This window comes from Talpa europaea (genome assembly GCF_964194135.1).
Source record: "Talpa europaea genome assembly, chromosome: 9".
In the NCBI taxonomy this organism is placed as follows: Eukaryota; Metazoa; Chordata; class Mammalia; order Eulipotyphla; family Talpidae; genus Talpa; species Talpa europaea.
In genome coordinates, this window is record NC_140076.1 from 62,523,559 (window position 1) to 62,540,840 (window position 17,282).

General features: G+C 32.1%; 1 protein-coding gene across 1 annotated transcript in view; it reads left to right on the forward strand.

Annotated features, from left to right (window-relative positions):
• Positions 1 to 17,282, forward strand: part of MYSM1 (Myb like, SWIRM and MPN domains 1) — a gene marked incomplete at both ends in the record, with an annotated part of 34,990 nt that overhangs the window by 6,151 nt on the left and 11,557 nt on the right. Inside the window, 11 exons of the mRNA XM_084243187.1 lie at positions 373 to 443; positions 1,951 to 2,028; positions 2,122 to 2,145; positions 3,464 to 3,542; positions 6,163 to 6,261; positions 8,275 to 9,035; positions 10,164 to 10,294; positions 11,351 to 11,454; positions 12,859 to 12,936; positions 14,559 to 14,647; positions 17,074 to 17,128. Of these exons, the coding sequence (XP_084099313.1) occupies positions 373 to 443; positions 1,951 to 2,028; positions 2,122 to 2,145; positions 3,464 to 3,542; positions 6,163 to 6,261; positions 8,275 to 9,035; positions 10,164 to 10,294; positions 11,351 to 11,454; positions 12,859 to 12,936; positions 14,559 to 14,647; positions 17,074 to 17,128 (1,569 nt within the window). The remainder of the gene's footprint in view (positions 1 to 372; positions 444 to 1,950; positions 2,029 to 2,121; positions 2,146 to 3,463; positions 3,543 to 6,162; positions 6,262 to 8,274; positions 9,036 to 10,163; positions 10,295 to 11,350; positions 11,455 to 12,858; positions 12,937 to 14,558; positions 14,648 to 17,073; positions 17,129 to 17,282) is intronic.

Below are 17,282 nucleotides of genomic sequence, written 5' to 3' on the forward strand. Positions count from 1 at the left end.
AGATTATCACTTGAGGGGAAAAAGTAAATTGTGAGTTTTGGAAATTGGTAAAGTATCTGGCAAAATGCCTGATGTCTAATAGTTCTTTATCCATAATAACCATTATTACTTTATCATGAGAGGGAGCCTGAGTGTTCGAATTAAACAAACTCGAGGTTCTGTCTCTCTGCTTTTCTACTTAAGACTCTAGTAGTGCTATAGAGACATCTGTGAATTAATAATGCCATCTTGGTGTTATTGTGGGAATCAAGGATATGTTTGTGCGTTGAGTAAATTGTAGCTGTTATTTGGACTTACATATTTTCATTTAAGAAAGCACAAAAGATAATTTCAAAGACAGGAAAATATATTATTCTCTCTTTTTTTAAATAGCCTTGGACTCTGGATAGCACCATCAGCGAAGAGAACAGAGCTGTCATTGAGAAAATGTTGTTGGAAGAAGAGTATCCTTAATAATTATAAGGAAAGTAATGATTTCAGGATTGTAAATCAATACATGCAAAAATAGAATGTTACTAGATTGACTTAATTGGCCCCAGACTGCTATTACATAATATGTTGTCCCTGTAGACAAAAAACAGCATTTTATTCCTCTGCTTCTATTTTACTACTAAGTTTGAGATATGGTTCAATGTTTTTGAGTTTCTGTTGTCAGCCAATTCTTTATACAGTCTGAGTAAGTAGAAATTACAGTGTTTTAACCTTCAAGCTTTAGTTCAAGCCCAAGATCATTTATTTAATCCAAGCTTCCATTTTCAGTTATATAAGCTGAAACCCAGCAATGTCATTTTGTCAAGGATACAGAATAGAATATGAAAAAGTTCTTACTTTTTACTCCACCAGTTTACAAGTGTTATGTGGGAGGACGCTAAGTTAAATGCACTAAACAAATATTATAGGATGAATATTCTCACCCCTCCCCCCCCGCCAGAAGTTGTGAATCCTTATCCTTGATTCAACCAAAGGCCCCCTTTTTCTTCTGTATGGGATGTAGGCAACTTAGCTTCTTTGGGATTCAGTTTTCCTTTATGTAAAATGGGAGAATTGAACAAAATAAGTTCTGAGGTTTTATTTTTGATGATGTATTTTTAATTCTTTGTTTCATACTAAGTCTTTGCAATCTGATGTATATTTAAAACCCACAGTCCATCTTAGTTTGTGCTAGCCACATTTCAAGTACTTAGTGGTTGTACATGGGATGTCAGTTAATGTATTGAACAGTACAGTTGTGGATTAAGGTACACTTAAGTGGTCACTGGTTTACTTCGAGGTTTGGAGGCAGAAATAATGAGTATATTAATGAGAGCTGTGTGAGTTCTTAGAGGACAGGGATAACATTTTCTTGTGTCTTTGTCCTCAGCACTTAGCACCGAGCATTGTGCATGATATACACAGTATACAGTCATAATTTAAGTAAAGGAAATGTCAGATGAATAAGAGTATTCCATAGGCTGTTTTTGATAAGTTTGAGAGGGATGCTTCCTGGTAGATTTGATCTAAGTGTTACTTTTATTTGGGTATAGAATAATCCTGAATTCTTCTGTTACATTTTGAAATATGAAAACAGATACTCCTAAACTACCGTGGGCAACCAATCAAATTCATCTGTTATATTTTCCATATGTTTTAGGAAAAAATATTTATATAAAACATTGAAGGTATTTCTTTTTTTAGCCACTTCTAATAGGGAAGATAAGATACTGGTGTTTATGTAGCACACATTTTGGGGGACGCACTGTGCTGTGTGATTTCGCATATAATATTGAATCTTTTTAACCATGCTGTCAGATATACACATTTTTGTCATAATTTTTGTATACTTGGAAAGAACTTTGAGAGGAATTGGTTTAGCTGGAATTCATGTGATTTTCATGAGTAGATGATTGCCTCCCTATATAAGTTGTATAAAAATTATGACTATTATTAAAAATTTCCTTAATAATTACACAGGTATTACTTATCTAAAAAATCACTTCCAGAAAAATTCTGGCTTGAACAGAGGGAAGATGATAAAAAATACATGAAGAGGTAAAATCAATTTAAAATACTTTTGAACATTTGATTATATTTTTTAAAACTTCTTCTCAAGCTTCCTTGTTTTCTTTTTTTCATGTGGTGCAGTCTACAGAAAACAGCAAAAATCATGTATGTACTTATGTTTTATATTTAAAAACCCTTTTAATTAGCAAACATTATGGGAGACTTAAACAAAAATATAAAATTGAACTATGGAAAACATAAGTACCAAAGTATAAAATCAAAATTTTTGTTCATATGTTGGAATGCTACAACATAATTTTATGATGTTATTTATTTGTAAGAATTTCTTTCATGGCCCTACATAGGCAATTCCATTAGATTATGGAAAAGATGGCTTTGTGGGAAAATTTTAAAAAGCTACTATCTTTTAAGAATTGACTTGATTTCTATTGCCCTGCCACTTAATTTTCAGTCATTTTAAGTAGAATTTGTATTTGTGGGTTTCAAAAATTAACAGGTTGATATAATATGCTTTCCCTACAATAGGAGAAAATATGATGTTATATAGTATTGTTTTATAGTTTTGGGGTTTTTCTGTGTGTAGAAGAACTGGGATGTAGGATTAGAGGGTAGGGTGAGAGAATTCACCCGTGGCAGAGTGGGGAGAAGAAAAGACGGATTTACTGAAATGCACATGTAAGGGGAACAGCGGACGAGACAGAAGAGATCTGCTATGCCATATGTGGCTTAGCTCCCATTGGTGGATTGAACTCAGGCCAGAGCAGTGATAATGTTGAGACTCAACTCCTAGGCCACTGGGGAGGCCCTATATAGTTTCTAAAATTGCAAGTTTATAGGGTTCCTTAAAAAGGCAGATTTACAGATTTACAATTGCCACGAACCTGAGCCCTGAGCAGACTTTAACTTTTACATTTTGCTAAATAAACAACCAAAAAATGAAGTTGATGGGAAGATTAATGCCTCGCTTGAATTAAATTATTGAGCTTTGACACTATTTAATTTAGTTTCTTAAAGCAGTGAACATAGCATATATCTTTTTTGTTTCATTTTTACTTTTTTGGCTTAATATATACATGGATTTACATGCAAGTATCAGATGGTATTTCTGAAACCAACTTAAACTTTATATGTCTTTCAGTATTTGGAAGGTATTAACGTCTGCTTCTTTATTGACTTCCTTTGGTGTTTTTTAGTGTTATCTTCACTCAGACCTAAGGATTATGTCTTTTTGGGCTCCTGTCATCCTGAGCTAGAAAAGTATAGGAGACAGTATGAATTTGTTCCCCCACTACCCCCCAACCGCTACCATAGTAGAGGCTGCAGCCTTCTTCCTGTCCTTCCTTTTTTAATTCTTAGACTCAAAGTATTGATTTTAGCCCATGGCTATCTATAACCTTTAGCTGCATATATATAGAATGTTCCATTTCAGAAATTTTTTTGCCATTCCTTTTTTTCCCCTCAGGGTACACTCTCCTACAAAACCAGCCAGTTACTCAGTAAAGTGGACGATAGAAGAAAAAGAGCTGTTTGAACAAGGGCTGGTAAATAGAGCAATTTTTTAATTCATAGAAAATAATTCTGGAAACAAATATTGATAAAATTATATGGTTAAATTAATCTGGAGACTGGAAACTTTTTTAATTATAATGATCACACCTGTAGCTTTTCTGTAGTTAAAGTGATGATGTTTTAGTGTAATATAAGAGAATTCTTTTTAACTCATATTAGGTCACTATAATATTAAAGTAAATTTGGATCTGTATATTAGATGTCAAACTTTTTTTGTTGTTTTTATTAAAACCCAGGAAATTGAGCTATATATCATGTCATATTTACTTGACACCAATTAAAAGTGAAAATGATCTGTTTTTTATCAAAGGAAAATCATATATATTTGAAACTGGGTGATTAGCTGAATTTATTTTTATTCAGATATTTGCCCTCTAAATATTTAAGTCAAAATATGTTAGTGAATTCAGTTGAACACTATAAACATTTCAATGCATAAATGTTTCACTGAGCTCTGTTTAAGAGTCTGTAAGCTACATAATGGAAAAAAAATAAGTATGCCAATTTCTAATAATTCTAAAAATACCCTTAACAGAAGAAATCTTTAATAAAATTTTTTTTTCAATATCAAGAGTAGGTTATATATTTTCCTTTAAGGTGCATGTTACCTAATATTGCAGTAGTTAATTTTGAAATTATGCAAATTATATATAGAATATATCATATTTATATAGGATTCATCAGTGCTAATTGAAATAATTGCTTTCTAAAAATAGTGGGAAATAAAATTTGTATTTTTATAGTTCATCATCATTATGACATGTGTATTCTTGATGTTATATAAATGCACAAACTATATTGAAGGTTTTATCTTTTCCTGAGTTTTTTTTCCCTTAACTGTTGATGGTTTTATATTGGTTTTTCAGTTTTCTGACTTTAATCAGTCATTTGTATAAGATAACTGACAGCTTTGGAGATTTACTCTTATCACAACCCAGATCTCTCCCTCTCCCTCTCCCTCCCTCTTTCTCTCTCCCTCTCCCTCCCTGGCTTCTCCCAGACACACAGATACACATACATATGTTTACAAATTGCTTGTGAAATTTTAGGTAATTTTAGTGGCAGTTATGGTAGTTATAGGAGCCCCATTTGCATGATTCAAAAGGTACCTAAAGTAATAGGTTCTTAAGTCCTACTCTTACTCTTATCTCAGCCTTCAGTGTCATCTGTTTTACATGTATCCTTCTAAAGAGGTATTTTATTTGTATAAGCAAATGTATTTATTTATATATCATTATCTGTCTGTATACCTAAACAGACATTTTAAATTTTCACCCCCCATAAAAAACAGAACTTGTTTTTAACTTTATAACTCTGGTGTAGTTTGCTTATAAAATTAATTCCTCAGATTTGAGGGAACTATGTAATACTGAGATTTTTTTTCTTTACTTTCTTGGTCATAGAACTGTCCCTTTGCTCTATTTTGAAATTGTGAATGCTTTCTTTGCTCCTCTCGTTTGTGTCCTTTCCCAATTTTGTAAAGTCCATACCTTTACAAGCCCAACTGGTCACACTTTATGCAGATCTGTCCTGTCTACAAAAGTGTTCCATGTTGCCATTATCCCACTATAAGGATAAGTAATTTTTAGTTATCCTCACCGAGGTATTAGTTAAGAACAATCAAATAGCTAATTTACATTTACTGTTAATTTTTCAAGAAGTACTTTCAGTTTTACAGTTATCCATAAGAATGTCGGAGTATCTGAGATAGTATATAAATTAAGGTTTATCAGATGAGTGAGGTCTTTGAAGTGATATGCTACTAAAGGCCTGTAAACCTGGCCTACAGGTGTCAGCTTCCCTGAGTTGTGGCCCTTTTTTCCCTAATAGTTTTGAGAATTCTAAAAAAGTAAAGTTGTTGAGCTTTGTGAAGTAAAAGTTGGAGATACTGTAAAGTAGATTTAGGTATCAAACAATAGACTTAACAGGCAAAAATCCTTTTTCTCTTTCAAATTAATGTGCACTCCTTTTTGTACTTTAGAACACACAGGCACTCCCTCAGTTTGTCATTTTTTTCCACCACAGCTTCAATGTTAACAGATATAACCTTTGACAGTAGTGGGATATAGGGAGATGTTAGTTCCAAATCACTCCACTTGTGAGTCAGTCTTCTAAATCAGTTCACTGTGATAACTATTGAGAGTGGAACTACCTTCTGTGGTGCATGTAGTGTATGTTTTGTAACAGATGGCGTCTGGATTTAAAAATACAATTTTGAAGTTAGTGTCAAACATTTCCAGTTGCTTCTATAAATGGAAAATATAATATGCCTCCCTTTCAGGCTCATTGTCTTAGATTTGTAACATAGAGAACAATATACATATGTACTGTTAGGTAATGGAAGTGATACATCTTCTTTTAGATAGCTATTTATATTTTTTTTAAAACTAATTTCTATATTGTACTGGTCAGTTTTCAAAATTTCAGATTCCAGAAGAATGTGAGTTTTGATTTTAAGAGTTTTAGCTATGTAGGAGGCCTTATTGTGTGTTTTAGAAAATAAATAAGATGCATTTTTTTAAATATGGCAATTACTTGGAATATTAATGAGTAAGTTAATGAAAAACTATTTCTTTTCCACTTTGATAACAGGCTAAATTTGGCCGAAGGTGGACCAAAATTGCAAAACTAATTGGAAGTCGCACTGTTTTACAAGTGAAGAGTTATGCCAGACAGTACTTCAAAAATAAAGTAAGCAAAATATAATTACAAACTTAATAATTATAACATTTACAGTAAGTAAAACTAGTAAACAAATAGTTAATTCAGAGATGGAAGTGTTAATATTAAGCATTTTTACAGTGAAACTTTTGTATCCATTAATTACTGTCTTGATATTTATCTTTTAAAATCTCAAAGCATAGCTTCAGTATTTTAAGTGTTGCTATTAAATAGGTATTATGTTATTATTCCACTTAATTTCTAACAGTTAAGTAGAAGGAGAAAATACTAATGGCTCAGGATTATCCTATAAAGCAAGGCGTATTTCGAAGAGAAAATCATGTTTTATTGTTTTGAGGGAAATACCTTTTATTTTTAAATATTTGTATTATAGAAACTTTTTAAGATTTATCAGGGCTGAAGACCATGAATACTAGCATGATTCTGAAATCTGTTTAATAACAATGAAACTTTTATGGTTTGGAAGAATTAATCTGAATACTTTATATTCTATATCCTTAATATGTTCTGTTTAAACTCTATTATTATAAAATTTGGAAATGTATTAGATGAAGTTTGGTGTTTTGATAGATTTATTTATATACAAGATTTATCTAACTTAACAGCCTTTGGGACTATGTAGTAAGTAAAGGAATGGATACATCATATGTCAATCATCTTTTAACCAAGCGAAGGCATTTTCATGACAGCTTACCAAGATTAAGATGTTATAGGACAGAATAAAGCTTAGCTTAGTTACTTTTACCCCCATGTTTCTCATGTCAGTTTTTTTGTAAGACTAGGGGGTGGGAGGGTAATTTTTAATATTAAAACATTATTATGAATTATAATGCAAAATTTTATCTGAATTCTTAGGGATAAAACATTAGACTTAATTATTAGCAAGGTTGTTAAAAGTTGTTCTAGGGCCTCCCCGGTGGCGCAGCGGCTGAGCGCTGGGTTGCGAAGCTACCCGCAGCCTCTGCAACGCTGGTTCAATCCCCGGCTGCTCCCTGGCCATTGGAGGAGGGTCCCACTTGGCCCGCAGACCTCTCCTGCCGCCTGCTCTGCTCCCCGCTCTGGCTCTGGTGAATTCTCTCACCCTCCCACATTTCTGACTGTACCCAGTGCTTGTATAAATAAATAAACAAACAAACAAATAAATAAGTAAATCTTTAAAAAAAGAAAAAAGTTGTTCTAGACTATATGCACAATTCCTCTTTTTCCTCCTGCTACACTCTAGTTTTCTACATAGTAAGCCAGTTAACCCCAAATACATGTTCTGGGATTGTGTTGTGATACATGATCTATAAATAATCCCTTGGGGGAGCTGTCCTATTTGTGAGTATATCAGTCATGAATAAGATTTCTCTGAAACTTTGTATATAAAGATTTTATTTCAAGTCTTATGTATTTAGTGATTTTCACTCTCTTCTTCTTACTACATTACCAAATACAGCTGTAATTAACAAATATGGAAGAAATTGCATGCATTAAATTATAAACTTTATATTGGAGCGACATTAAATAAATCTGCAAAAAAATTATTTCTATTGTTAATGTATTTAAGTGAAAGATGATTTTAATTTCCTAAGATATATGAGATAGATTCCTTTAAATAAAGGCTATTTTAACATTATAAAGTATAATCAGTTTGCTTAGGTATCAGATAGTCTGAGAAATAAGCCTTTAAAATATTTTAATATCCTAGAGAATACTTTACTATGGCAGTTACTGGTTCATTCTTTATGGCTGTTCTGAACTGAGATGAAATTTTAAACTGACTATTGAAAAATATGTAGCATTTCTATGCAATTAATGATTATTTTGATTAATAAAAATCACCAAGCCTTGAATAAATCATTTGTTTATAGAAATTTGAAATGGTGACTTTTCACATTTAAAGTGAGTTGTAGGCATTTAAAGAAAAGTAAAATACAAATATAATATGCCATTGACATATATAGCATTGTATTTTCTCTGTGTGTGTGTGCACCAATGATTAAATCTTAATATTATGAAATTTTCATTTTGGTTCTTAAGGTAAAATTAGATGGTCCAGAGAAAGAAACTGCAAATCAGAAGAGCAGCAGTGATCTTCAGGTTAAAAATGAAGTTGTGGGGACAAAGTCATGGACACCATCAAATTTAAGGGGACATGCTGATCCCAACTTGAATGCTATAAAAATTGAGAAGTTATCTGATGATGAAGAAGTAGACATCACAGATGAGACAGATGAGTTGAATTCTCAAGTACCCCAAAAGAATCCTAGCAGTGATCTCTCAATAGGAATCCCTAATAATAAAATGCACAGAATCAATCAAGGAGAATTCATTGCTTCTCACAGCTGGGAACATCCCATTCCTAAATCTTCCAAGGAATATCTTCAGAATGTAAAGCATGGTGAAATGGAAACCCTTTCAAGTTCAGGAGTTACATTTTGTGTTGAAAAGCAGATTACCACTGACAAAAAATCAGTTGAATTAAATGACCAGAAATCTAATAAACTGGCAAAAAACTGTGACAAGCAGGATGGAAATGATGCCAGCCAGTTGCCTTCTCCAGAGTTTTGTGAAGTTCAGAAAGCTTTGAGTGATAATGCAATGTTTTCTCATTCGTCTTGCCAAGTAGAAGAAGAGAACCATGAGGAAGAAGAGCTTAAACCACCAGAACAAGAAATAGAAATAGATAGAAATATCATTCAAGAAGAAGAAAAACAAGCAATTCCTGAGTTTTTTGAGGGACGCCAAGCTAAAACACCTGAACGATATTTGAAAATTAGAAACTACATTTTGGATCAGTGGTAAGAAAGAATTATATGTTAGATGCTGTTTTAAAATTTATACTCAATAGTATTTTAATTAGACCCTTGCAGAATTTAGTATTTTATGTTGCTGGTGGTAAAGGAAGCTTTAACATATTAATATATTTCAGTAGGCAAGACTCAAGACTTATTAGTGAAACTTTTTTTGAAAGTTAGGAACATTATCATTTGCTCTTACCATAACCCATCTGAATATTCATTAATAGTGTTTAGTCCTGAAATAATAGATGATTGCCCTAAGAAGCAAGTTCTTAGGACAATTTTAGGAAGATACAGAAAACCCTAATGTACTAGAAGAGGAGGAGAGTGTTTTCCTTAGTATATCACGTACTTTCAAGTATGAAGACAACAGGGATTATAGAATGCTAGTTTTAGTAAATGGCTATATTGCAGGAATCAATATGTAGCTCATAGTGCAACATCTGGCATAAGTATTCAGTAATTTGTTGCTACTATTAGTTCTGTTAAAGTTTGTATTGTACCATCTAGCATGGTGCCTTAAGTATATTAGGTAAACATTATTTTTTAAATCCCTCGTTTCTTTCAAATAGTCTCAGTATTTCATGATATCTTTGGAATCCCCTGTGTTTCTGTTTTCCACTTAATATTGATTGGCATAATCATTAGAATTAATATAAAAAGTTTTAAACATTTCTAAGATAGCTTATAATTGATACTTTCCCGCCAAGCAAAAACTGATGAACCTAAGTAATATATTAAAAATTGGCAAAGTCTAATAACAAATACAATGTATTGTCAAAGTGTCCTTTTTAATCAGATTCCTTCTTGAATTTGCATCTGTAGATAAATGAGCTTCTGACTTCACAATCCTGAGATAACTGGAATCTACTGAATTAAATATTAGGGAAGAAGTAATACTTAAAGAAATCACACTATACTTTTATATTTTTGCACCATTTAAATGTTTGTTATTTAAGAAAAAACTACACTTGAATATCGTGAATTATTAGCATTGTATTTACTACACATTTACACATTGAGAAGGGGTAATTCTTTAAGATATTTCAAATATTTAAAGTTTTCCCCAGAAATCTTTTTTCATGTTTATATTTATCCAAAATAATTGTATTTCCATCTCTTAACTAGGGAGCTATGCAAACCGAAATACTTAAATAAGACCTCAGTACGTCCTGGCCTGAAGAATTGTGGTGATGTTAATTGTATTGGACGGATTCACACATACCTCGAGTTGATAGGAGCAATCAATTTTGGATGTGGTAAAAATAAAAACTCAAAACCTCTTTTACTCAACATTTTTATCATTATAAAGCATCTATTAATTTCTTTGATGGTTAGCATTCAATAGATTTTAAGAAAAGATATAGAATTCAGATGCTACAACATTAAAGAATATAATATTGAGATTGTGAACCAGTTTTTGTTGATTAGACTATATTACTTTTTACCTACAGTGAAATTGATTGTGTAATTTTAAAGGAAATATATTTGGTATAAGTAGTTGAAATAATATAAGGATGAAGTTCTTTGTCAGGTAAAAGTAAGATTACTTTATAAAAATCTAATAATAGCCCATTTAATTTTTAAATACTGCTAGAAATACTCTGTAACAATGTTTAAATAAGGGAAATGATTTATGAACCTCTACATTTAAATGTAAGAAGTGCCAAAATATTTTTCATGAAAAAAACTTCTCTCACCTTAGTTTTTCTCACATTTAAAGTTAAGGAAATATAATATTCACAGATAGAAATTGTAAGGTAATTAGAACTTTGTAATCCATGGTTTGAGAAGAGTATGTTCTATATTCTGTATCTGAAATGAAAAGTAACTAGGAAACTTGTCAGATAATTTCATTATATACAGAGATAGAATTTACAGTCTGCCCTGAGGTCTGACCTTCACGTTGGTGTCTGTTTGGCCAAAGCACTCTATGCTGGGACTGGCATTATAAGAAAACTAAAGTGTCATAGCTTGTTTAGTCACTAAAAGAAAAATGAAATCATGTTTTCTGTATTAGACTTCCAAAGTTAGCAAAATTAGCTTAGTACTCATTAAATCAGAAATTAAATGTATTATCTACTTCCTAATTATCCCATTTTATAAATTTTTCCTTGTAATAATAGCATTGCTTTCATTGTAAGATCTACCAACTAGCACAATAAATCTGGATTAACAGGATAAGAGAATCATAAAAGTTCAGGTATAAAGAAACTTAGAAATTAGCTTACAATTTATAATCAATGTAATCTTCCTATTTAACAAATTAGTTTCATAAAATAATAGATTGTTTTGTTTTTCCTTAATTCCAATAGAACAGGCCATATATAACAGGCCACAACCAGTTGATAAAGTACGAATCAGAGACAGAAAAGATACAGTAGAAGCGTACCAACTTGCCCAGCGTCTGCAATCTGTGGTAAGCTGTCTTTCTCACTAAATGATTGCTCCTAATTGTTGACACCCTGTTAAGGTGGCTCTGTAAGGCAAAAGAAAGAAACGAAAACTCAAAATTCACTGATAAACTATACAATAGTATAATGTTTTGCTAAAGTTGTCTTAGACTGCTTGGTTTTTATTTCTAAATTTAATGTATCTTTTAAAAGTATTATACAGTGAGGCTGTTTTTTCTTTTTGGTTATTGTTTAAAATTCTTACCTTGAGATTCAGCTTTTTGGAAGAGCTATTCAAAACATTTTAGCCTTTATTTTTTAATACTTGAGGTTAGTGAATTTGACAATATTTTAAAGTTCATGAGTTTTATTTAAAAAAATAAGTGTGTCAACAAATCTCCTAAGAGGCAAAGTCATACAGTGATCCTTTTGGTTTTACTGATAATATAGGTCAATCTGGTGATGGGTAAGTAACATGAAATCAGTGAGGATGATGGTGTAGGTATCTTTCTCAGTATTTAGAAGTGGTATAAACCACTTCTGCTTAGATTTATTGAAAAAGATGTTTTCAAATACAATAGCTAGAGATGGTGCTACTCATAGACTGACATCTAACAGCCATTTTAAAGGCTTCAGTATTGGGCCTCCCTGGTGGCGCAAGGAGTTGGGCACAGCACTGTGAAGCTACCTGTAGCCTCTACAACACAAGTTCAATCCCTGGCCAGGGATCTACCCACATGGCGCAGCAGACCTCTCCTGTCTTGCCTGCTGCTCCCCTCAGCAGTGTATTTCAGTCAGTCTGCCTGTTCTGCTCCCCACTCTGTCTCTGGTGAATCCTCTCACCTCCGCACCTCTGGCCTGTACCCCAGTTCCTGTATGCATAAATAAATCTTTAAAAAAAAAAGCTTCAGTATTGAGGTTTGTAAAACTTAGTATTAAGAATTCAATCAACCAGCTTGTAGTTTTTACTTTTTGTGTTAACTTGGCAATCTTTTCCATTTTAAGACTGAGATATAATTATTTTGCCTCTAATTACCACTCTTATATCTTTTGTTGTGTATTCTTGCAGGTTCTAGCAATATAAGTTTTCTACCACAGGTAGTTGAAAGTAAAATTATTTTATTGTTGTGGACTTTTTGATTTTGAACGTATTTTTGTCCTAGTGTTTTAGCTCCCAAATCGTAAAAGGAAGTGAAAATTTAAAAAGAAATCCAAGTAAAATACAGAAAATCATCACTGATTTATTTTTGAATGGGTGCTAACTGTTGAATGTAAAGTAGTAAAATTTAGTCAGATATTGCAATCAGGGGTTATAATCTTTTAATAAAGAAATTTTTAGAAAATTACTATTTTGGTTTAGTGTATTAATGTGCTGTGATTCCTTAAGAGTTAATCTTGCCACCTTTTGCTTTATTTTAATCCCATCACAGCGCACAAGGAGACGTAGAGTCAGAGACCCTTGGGGAAATTGGTGTGATGCAAAAGAGTTAGAAGGACAAACATTTGAGGTAATTTGAACTTTTTCAAATTGTTTATTAGTGAAGGTTTTATCAATACGTGTTTAATATCAATGTGACAGATATTATACATTTTGTGTGTGTGTGTGTGTGTACGTGTCTCAACCTGTGTTAATCTTTTTTGTTTAGAAGTCACCAGTAAACAACAGAATAGCAAGTGCTAATGGTGCAGTTAACTAAGTGTTTGACTCATTTTCTGAACATTGATTGTCTTTGCATTCTGGTTTCCAGCTCAAGAATATGTGCCAGGTGCCAGGAAGTTGGTATGCCCAATTCATTTTAGTAAACATTTATTGAATGATATTCTGATATACCAGTTAAAATACTGTCCCAACAGTAGATATAAATTACAAATAATGAAACATTATTTCTCTATTAAAAACTGTAGCCCTTAAAGGAAACATAGGCAATGAATGTGTGTATACATAAACATATTTGTGAAAGAACTGGCTTTGTTACCTTGAGCAACTACTTAACCTCACTACAGCTCAGATTTTTTTTTCTTAAAATGTGGATAATAATACCTCCTGCAAAAATTAAGTGAAATAAATGAAATTAAAATTTGTGAACATCTTTGTATTAGGTACTCAAAAGCCTTGTTTGTACCAGATACTCAATACATGTTATCTTCTTCCTCTCCTCTCCATTCCTTCCCCCAACCGCATACCTGAGCAGTATTCTAAACACAACAATTAGTAAAATATAAGTTTCTGCCTAGAAGGAACTTCTATTTCTAGTAGGAAAGATAAAACCTGTGGTAAGTTCCATGTGATTCGTCCCAAGAAATAAAAAGGTTATCCCAAAGAGTGATCAGGGATAGTTTCTCATAAGATAAGATCTTTTATGTGGGACTTGAAGGATGAACAGGAGAATCCCAAAATGTAGAAAACTAGATAAGGGCATTCCAGACTGAGAGAAAACATAAGCAAGGATATAGATGTGGAAAAATATCAAGCATATTCTTGAAAAAGTACAAAGTGCATTTGGGCTAGAGTGTAAGATTGGTAATAGAAATGGAAAGAAAAAGATATATAATTAGATTTGACTTACTAAGTGTTAAAACACTATTGTCGGTATTTTACAAACATTAACTCAATCTTCACAATAACACCATAACATTATTAATATTACTATTGTTGTTTCCATTTTAAAAATGAGGATAGACACATAGAAGCTTTTAGTAACTTACCCACAGTCGCTCAGCTAGTAAGCAGCAAAACCAGGCATTTGCCTTCCAGAATCTGTGCTCTTTGTCATTATACTTCATTGTTTCAATCGTGAAAGAAAATTCAACACAGCAGAATGTGGTGACTAAAATTGGCAAATAATAGGAAAGATTCAGGTGATTCTAAGTTTTTGAACCTGGATGACTGCTATCATTAATCAAAATGAAAATTTCAGCAGAAAGGGTAAATTTTAAGTTTGGTATGGCTGGGTATTTTGGAATAAATTGATACATTATTCAGCATCTCTGTTAGCAGGGAGGAGGAGACACTTCCACACCAACTTAGTCTGTCTTATTCTCACATGCCACCAAATCTGACTTTAAAAGAATATTTTTATTCTACCTCTTAGTGGTCTACGGACTCTGATCCACTGTTGTTTTGTTTTAGCATCTCTCTGCTGAGGAGTTGGCAAGAAGAGGAGAAGAGGAAAAATGCAAACCTGTTAAATCTTCAAAAGTGCCAAGATCAACAAAAAGGTATAGTGGTGTTACATATTGATAAATGTGCATTTTTTTTTTTTTTTTTAGCTACAGATAATTAGAAAATATGCAGACAAAGTATAAGCTATGACTGCATTCAGTAAGAAATGCAGCTAAAATTTTTGAAATGTTTTATTTCACTGATTATCAGTTTGGGAGACCTTAAGCAAAAGTTTTGTCAGGTACAGTGAATATAGGATCCAACCTGTGTTGTAAAGGGGGCCTTATTTATGACAGGTAATTGTTCAGCTCCTTAGATTTTATGAATAAATACCTCATGAAATGACTGGTTCTCTCTTTGGGTGGTGCTGATTGTTAGCAAGATTTTTTTTTAAATATAAAATTTGTGACATATCATTAAGGGCTCCCAAATAATGTAAATGTCTTGATTTTCTAGATCTTCATACGCCTTTCAAATGCTCTGTTAAAGGGACTATAGTTATTTCAGTGTCCCTTTATAAAGAGATATCCAAAAATACCATTAGATCATTTTCAATGGAATTAACCTCGATTATTACCAGTTATCTGTCCCTGAATATATTACTTAAATATTTTATAAGCCTTGGGTTCTCATTTATAAAATAGTAACTGTAACAGCTAATGTACATTAAAATTTACATACATGAACTCATTTCATTATAACAACCAAATGCAATAGGTAATATTCCCATTTTGAGGAAACTAAGGAGATTTTCTAACCATTACATTATCTATATCAACTTCTCTAAAATAATTAAAAGTTACAGGTATGAAAATATATTAAATGAGATAAGCAGTGTAAAAAATACAGTCATCCATAAGCTGTGATTCCTCACCTACTATTTAGACATTTTATTTCCTGAATCTAAATATGAGATTTCTATTGTGATTTCCAAGTCACTGTTCTAGTTGGTCACACTCTTTGAATTCACATTCACTTTCCTTATATTAGTCTTTATAGCTTTGAATCATCAACATTTCAGTAAGCTTGCTTTTCTGCCTCTAGTTACTAGTAAAAGTGTCTAACGGGGATAAGTATAAACCTCAGACATCTTTCAGTCAGCTGTATAATACCAGTTAGCCTATATTTCTTCATCTTAGTGTGCAGAAGTAAAATTATTGAAGATGTCTTGCTTGCATTCAAATAAAGTATATCTGAGTTTATGTAATTTGCTAGTTTCTACCATCATTCCTATAAAAATGAAATCTAGGTCTACTTAATGGCTTGTATTTCATAAACCCATAATTGTTCTTAGTAGTCACCTCTTCACTTACTGAAGGCTCACTAACCAACTTTTCTAGAATTTCCTCAATATTAAACATTTAATTACTTTGCCTCCGAAATCTGCTTTTGTGTGTGTTTTGAAAACAAGCTCAGTAATTACCTATTTCTAATCTTCCATCAGTGTTCTCATTCTCTGCAGCTCCTCAAAAAATGTTGACAGTGGGTTTATATCATGTGCTCTCTTTCTGTTTTCTATTGTATTTCTTACTGTATTTTCTTCTCTTTCTACTTTCTCATCTGTCTGGCCTTTAGTTTATTTGAATTAAGTACTTTTTAACTTAAAGATCTTACTTCATTCAACAGATGTTTTTTGAGTGCCTGTACTATGCGTCAAGCACTTGTAGGAATACAGTATTCAAAAGTCTTTCCTGGAGCTGTCTTGTTTCCAACAGGAACTAAATAGTCCTGCTCTTTTTTATTTGCATTAATGTGAAAAAACATTGTTTTTTGCTCTCTAAACATTTCCTTAAAAAAGCCTTTCATTTTTCTTGATAGATTTCTCATACTTCAGTTCTTCACCAGCCCAGACCTTTTTAACATTTCTGAGGTTTACACATGCTTTATATATCTCAACTTGCTTAGGTGACCCCTTCCCATCTTTTTTTGTTGTTGTTTACTTTTTTGTTTTAAAGTGGTCATAAAACTTTCTATGTACATTAATGTCTTTGGTAGATCTCTGTCATTTATTCATTCAGCAATTATTTATTAAATCCATAATCTGTGCTGAATATATTTTATTGTACTGGAAAATATTTTTGAAAAACTTAATCTTTCTTAAAATTTTTCCTCTCCATTCAGGGAAGTAGTTAAACATTTCATTGAACTTTTTGAAACATATTTATAATGTAGGACACTGACTAGCCACTTGTAATGTTCTTACAGTTAAAAGAAGTTAAAAAGAAATTAAGACAATAACTACTTTCTTCCAAAGGTCCTGTCATTTCCTCTCCTTCCTTTTTTATCAAATCCAAAGGAACCGTGCTTCTTTCAAAAGGGTCATGGTGGAATGTCTAAGAGATTCTTCTAGTTTATTGTTTTTTCTCATTCTACAAAATTTAGGTTTGGATTGATATATATATTTAGACTTATGAATAAATGTTATTTTCCTAATCCTAGTATTGAATTTACATTAGAAATGGATTTTTTTTTTCTTTTTCAGCTCATTTGATCCCTTCCAACTGATACCTTGTAATTTTTTCAGTGAAGAAAAGCAGGTACTACTTAATGCATCACTGAATGATCATGAATAATACCCTCCTGTCAGACATGAAATACTTCTTCTTTATATCCTTGTTTGAGGCATATGTATATGAAGGATTGGACTAGGCAGGGTATATTAAGGGTTAGAGGAATGATATGATGGAAAAT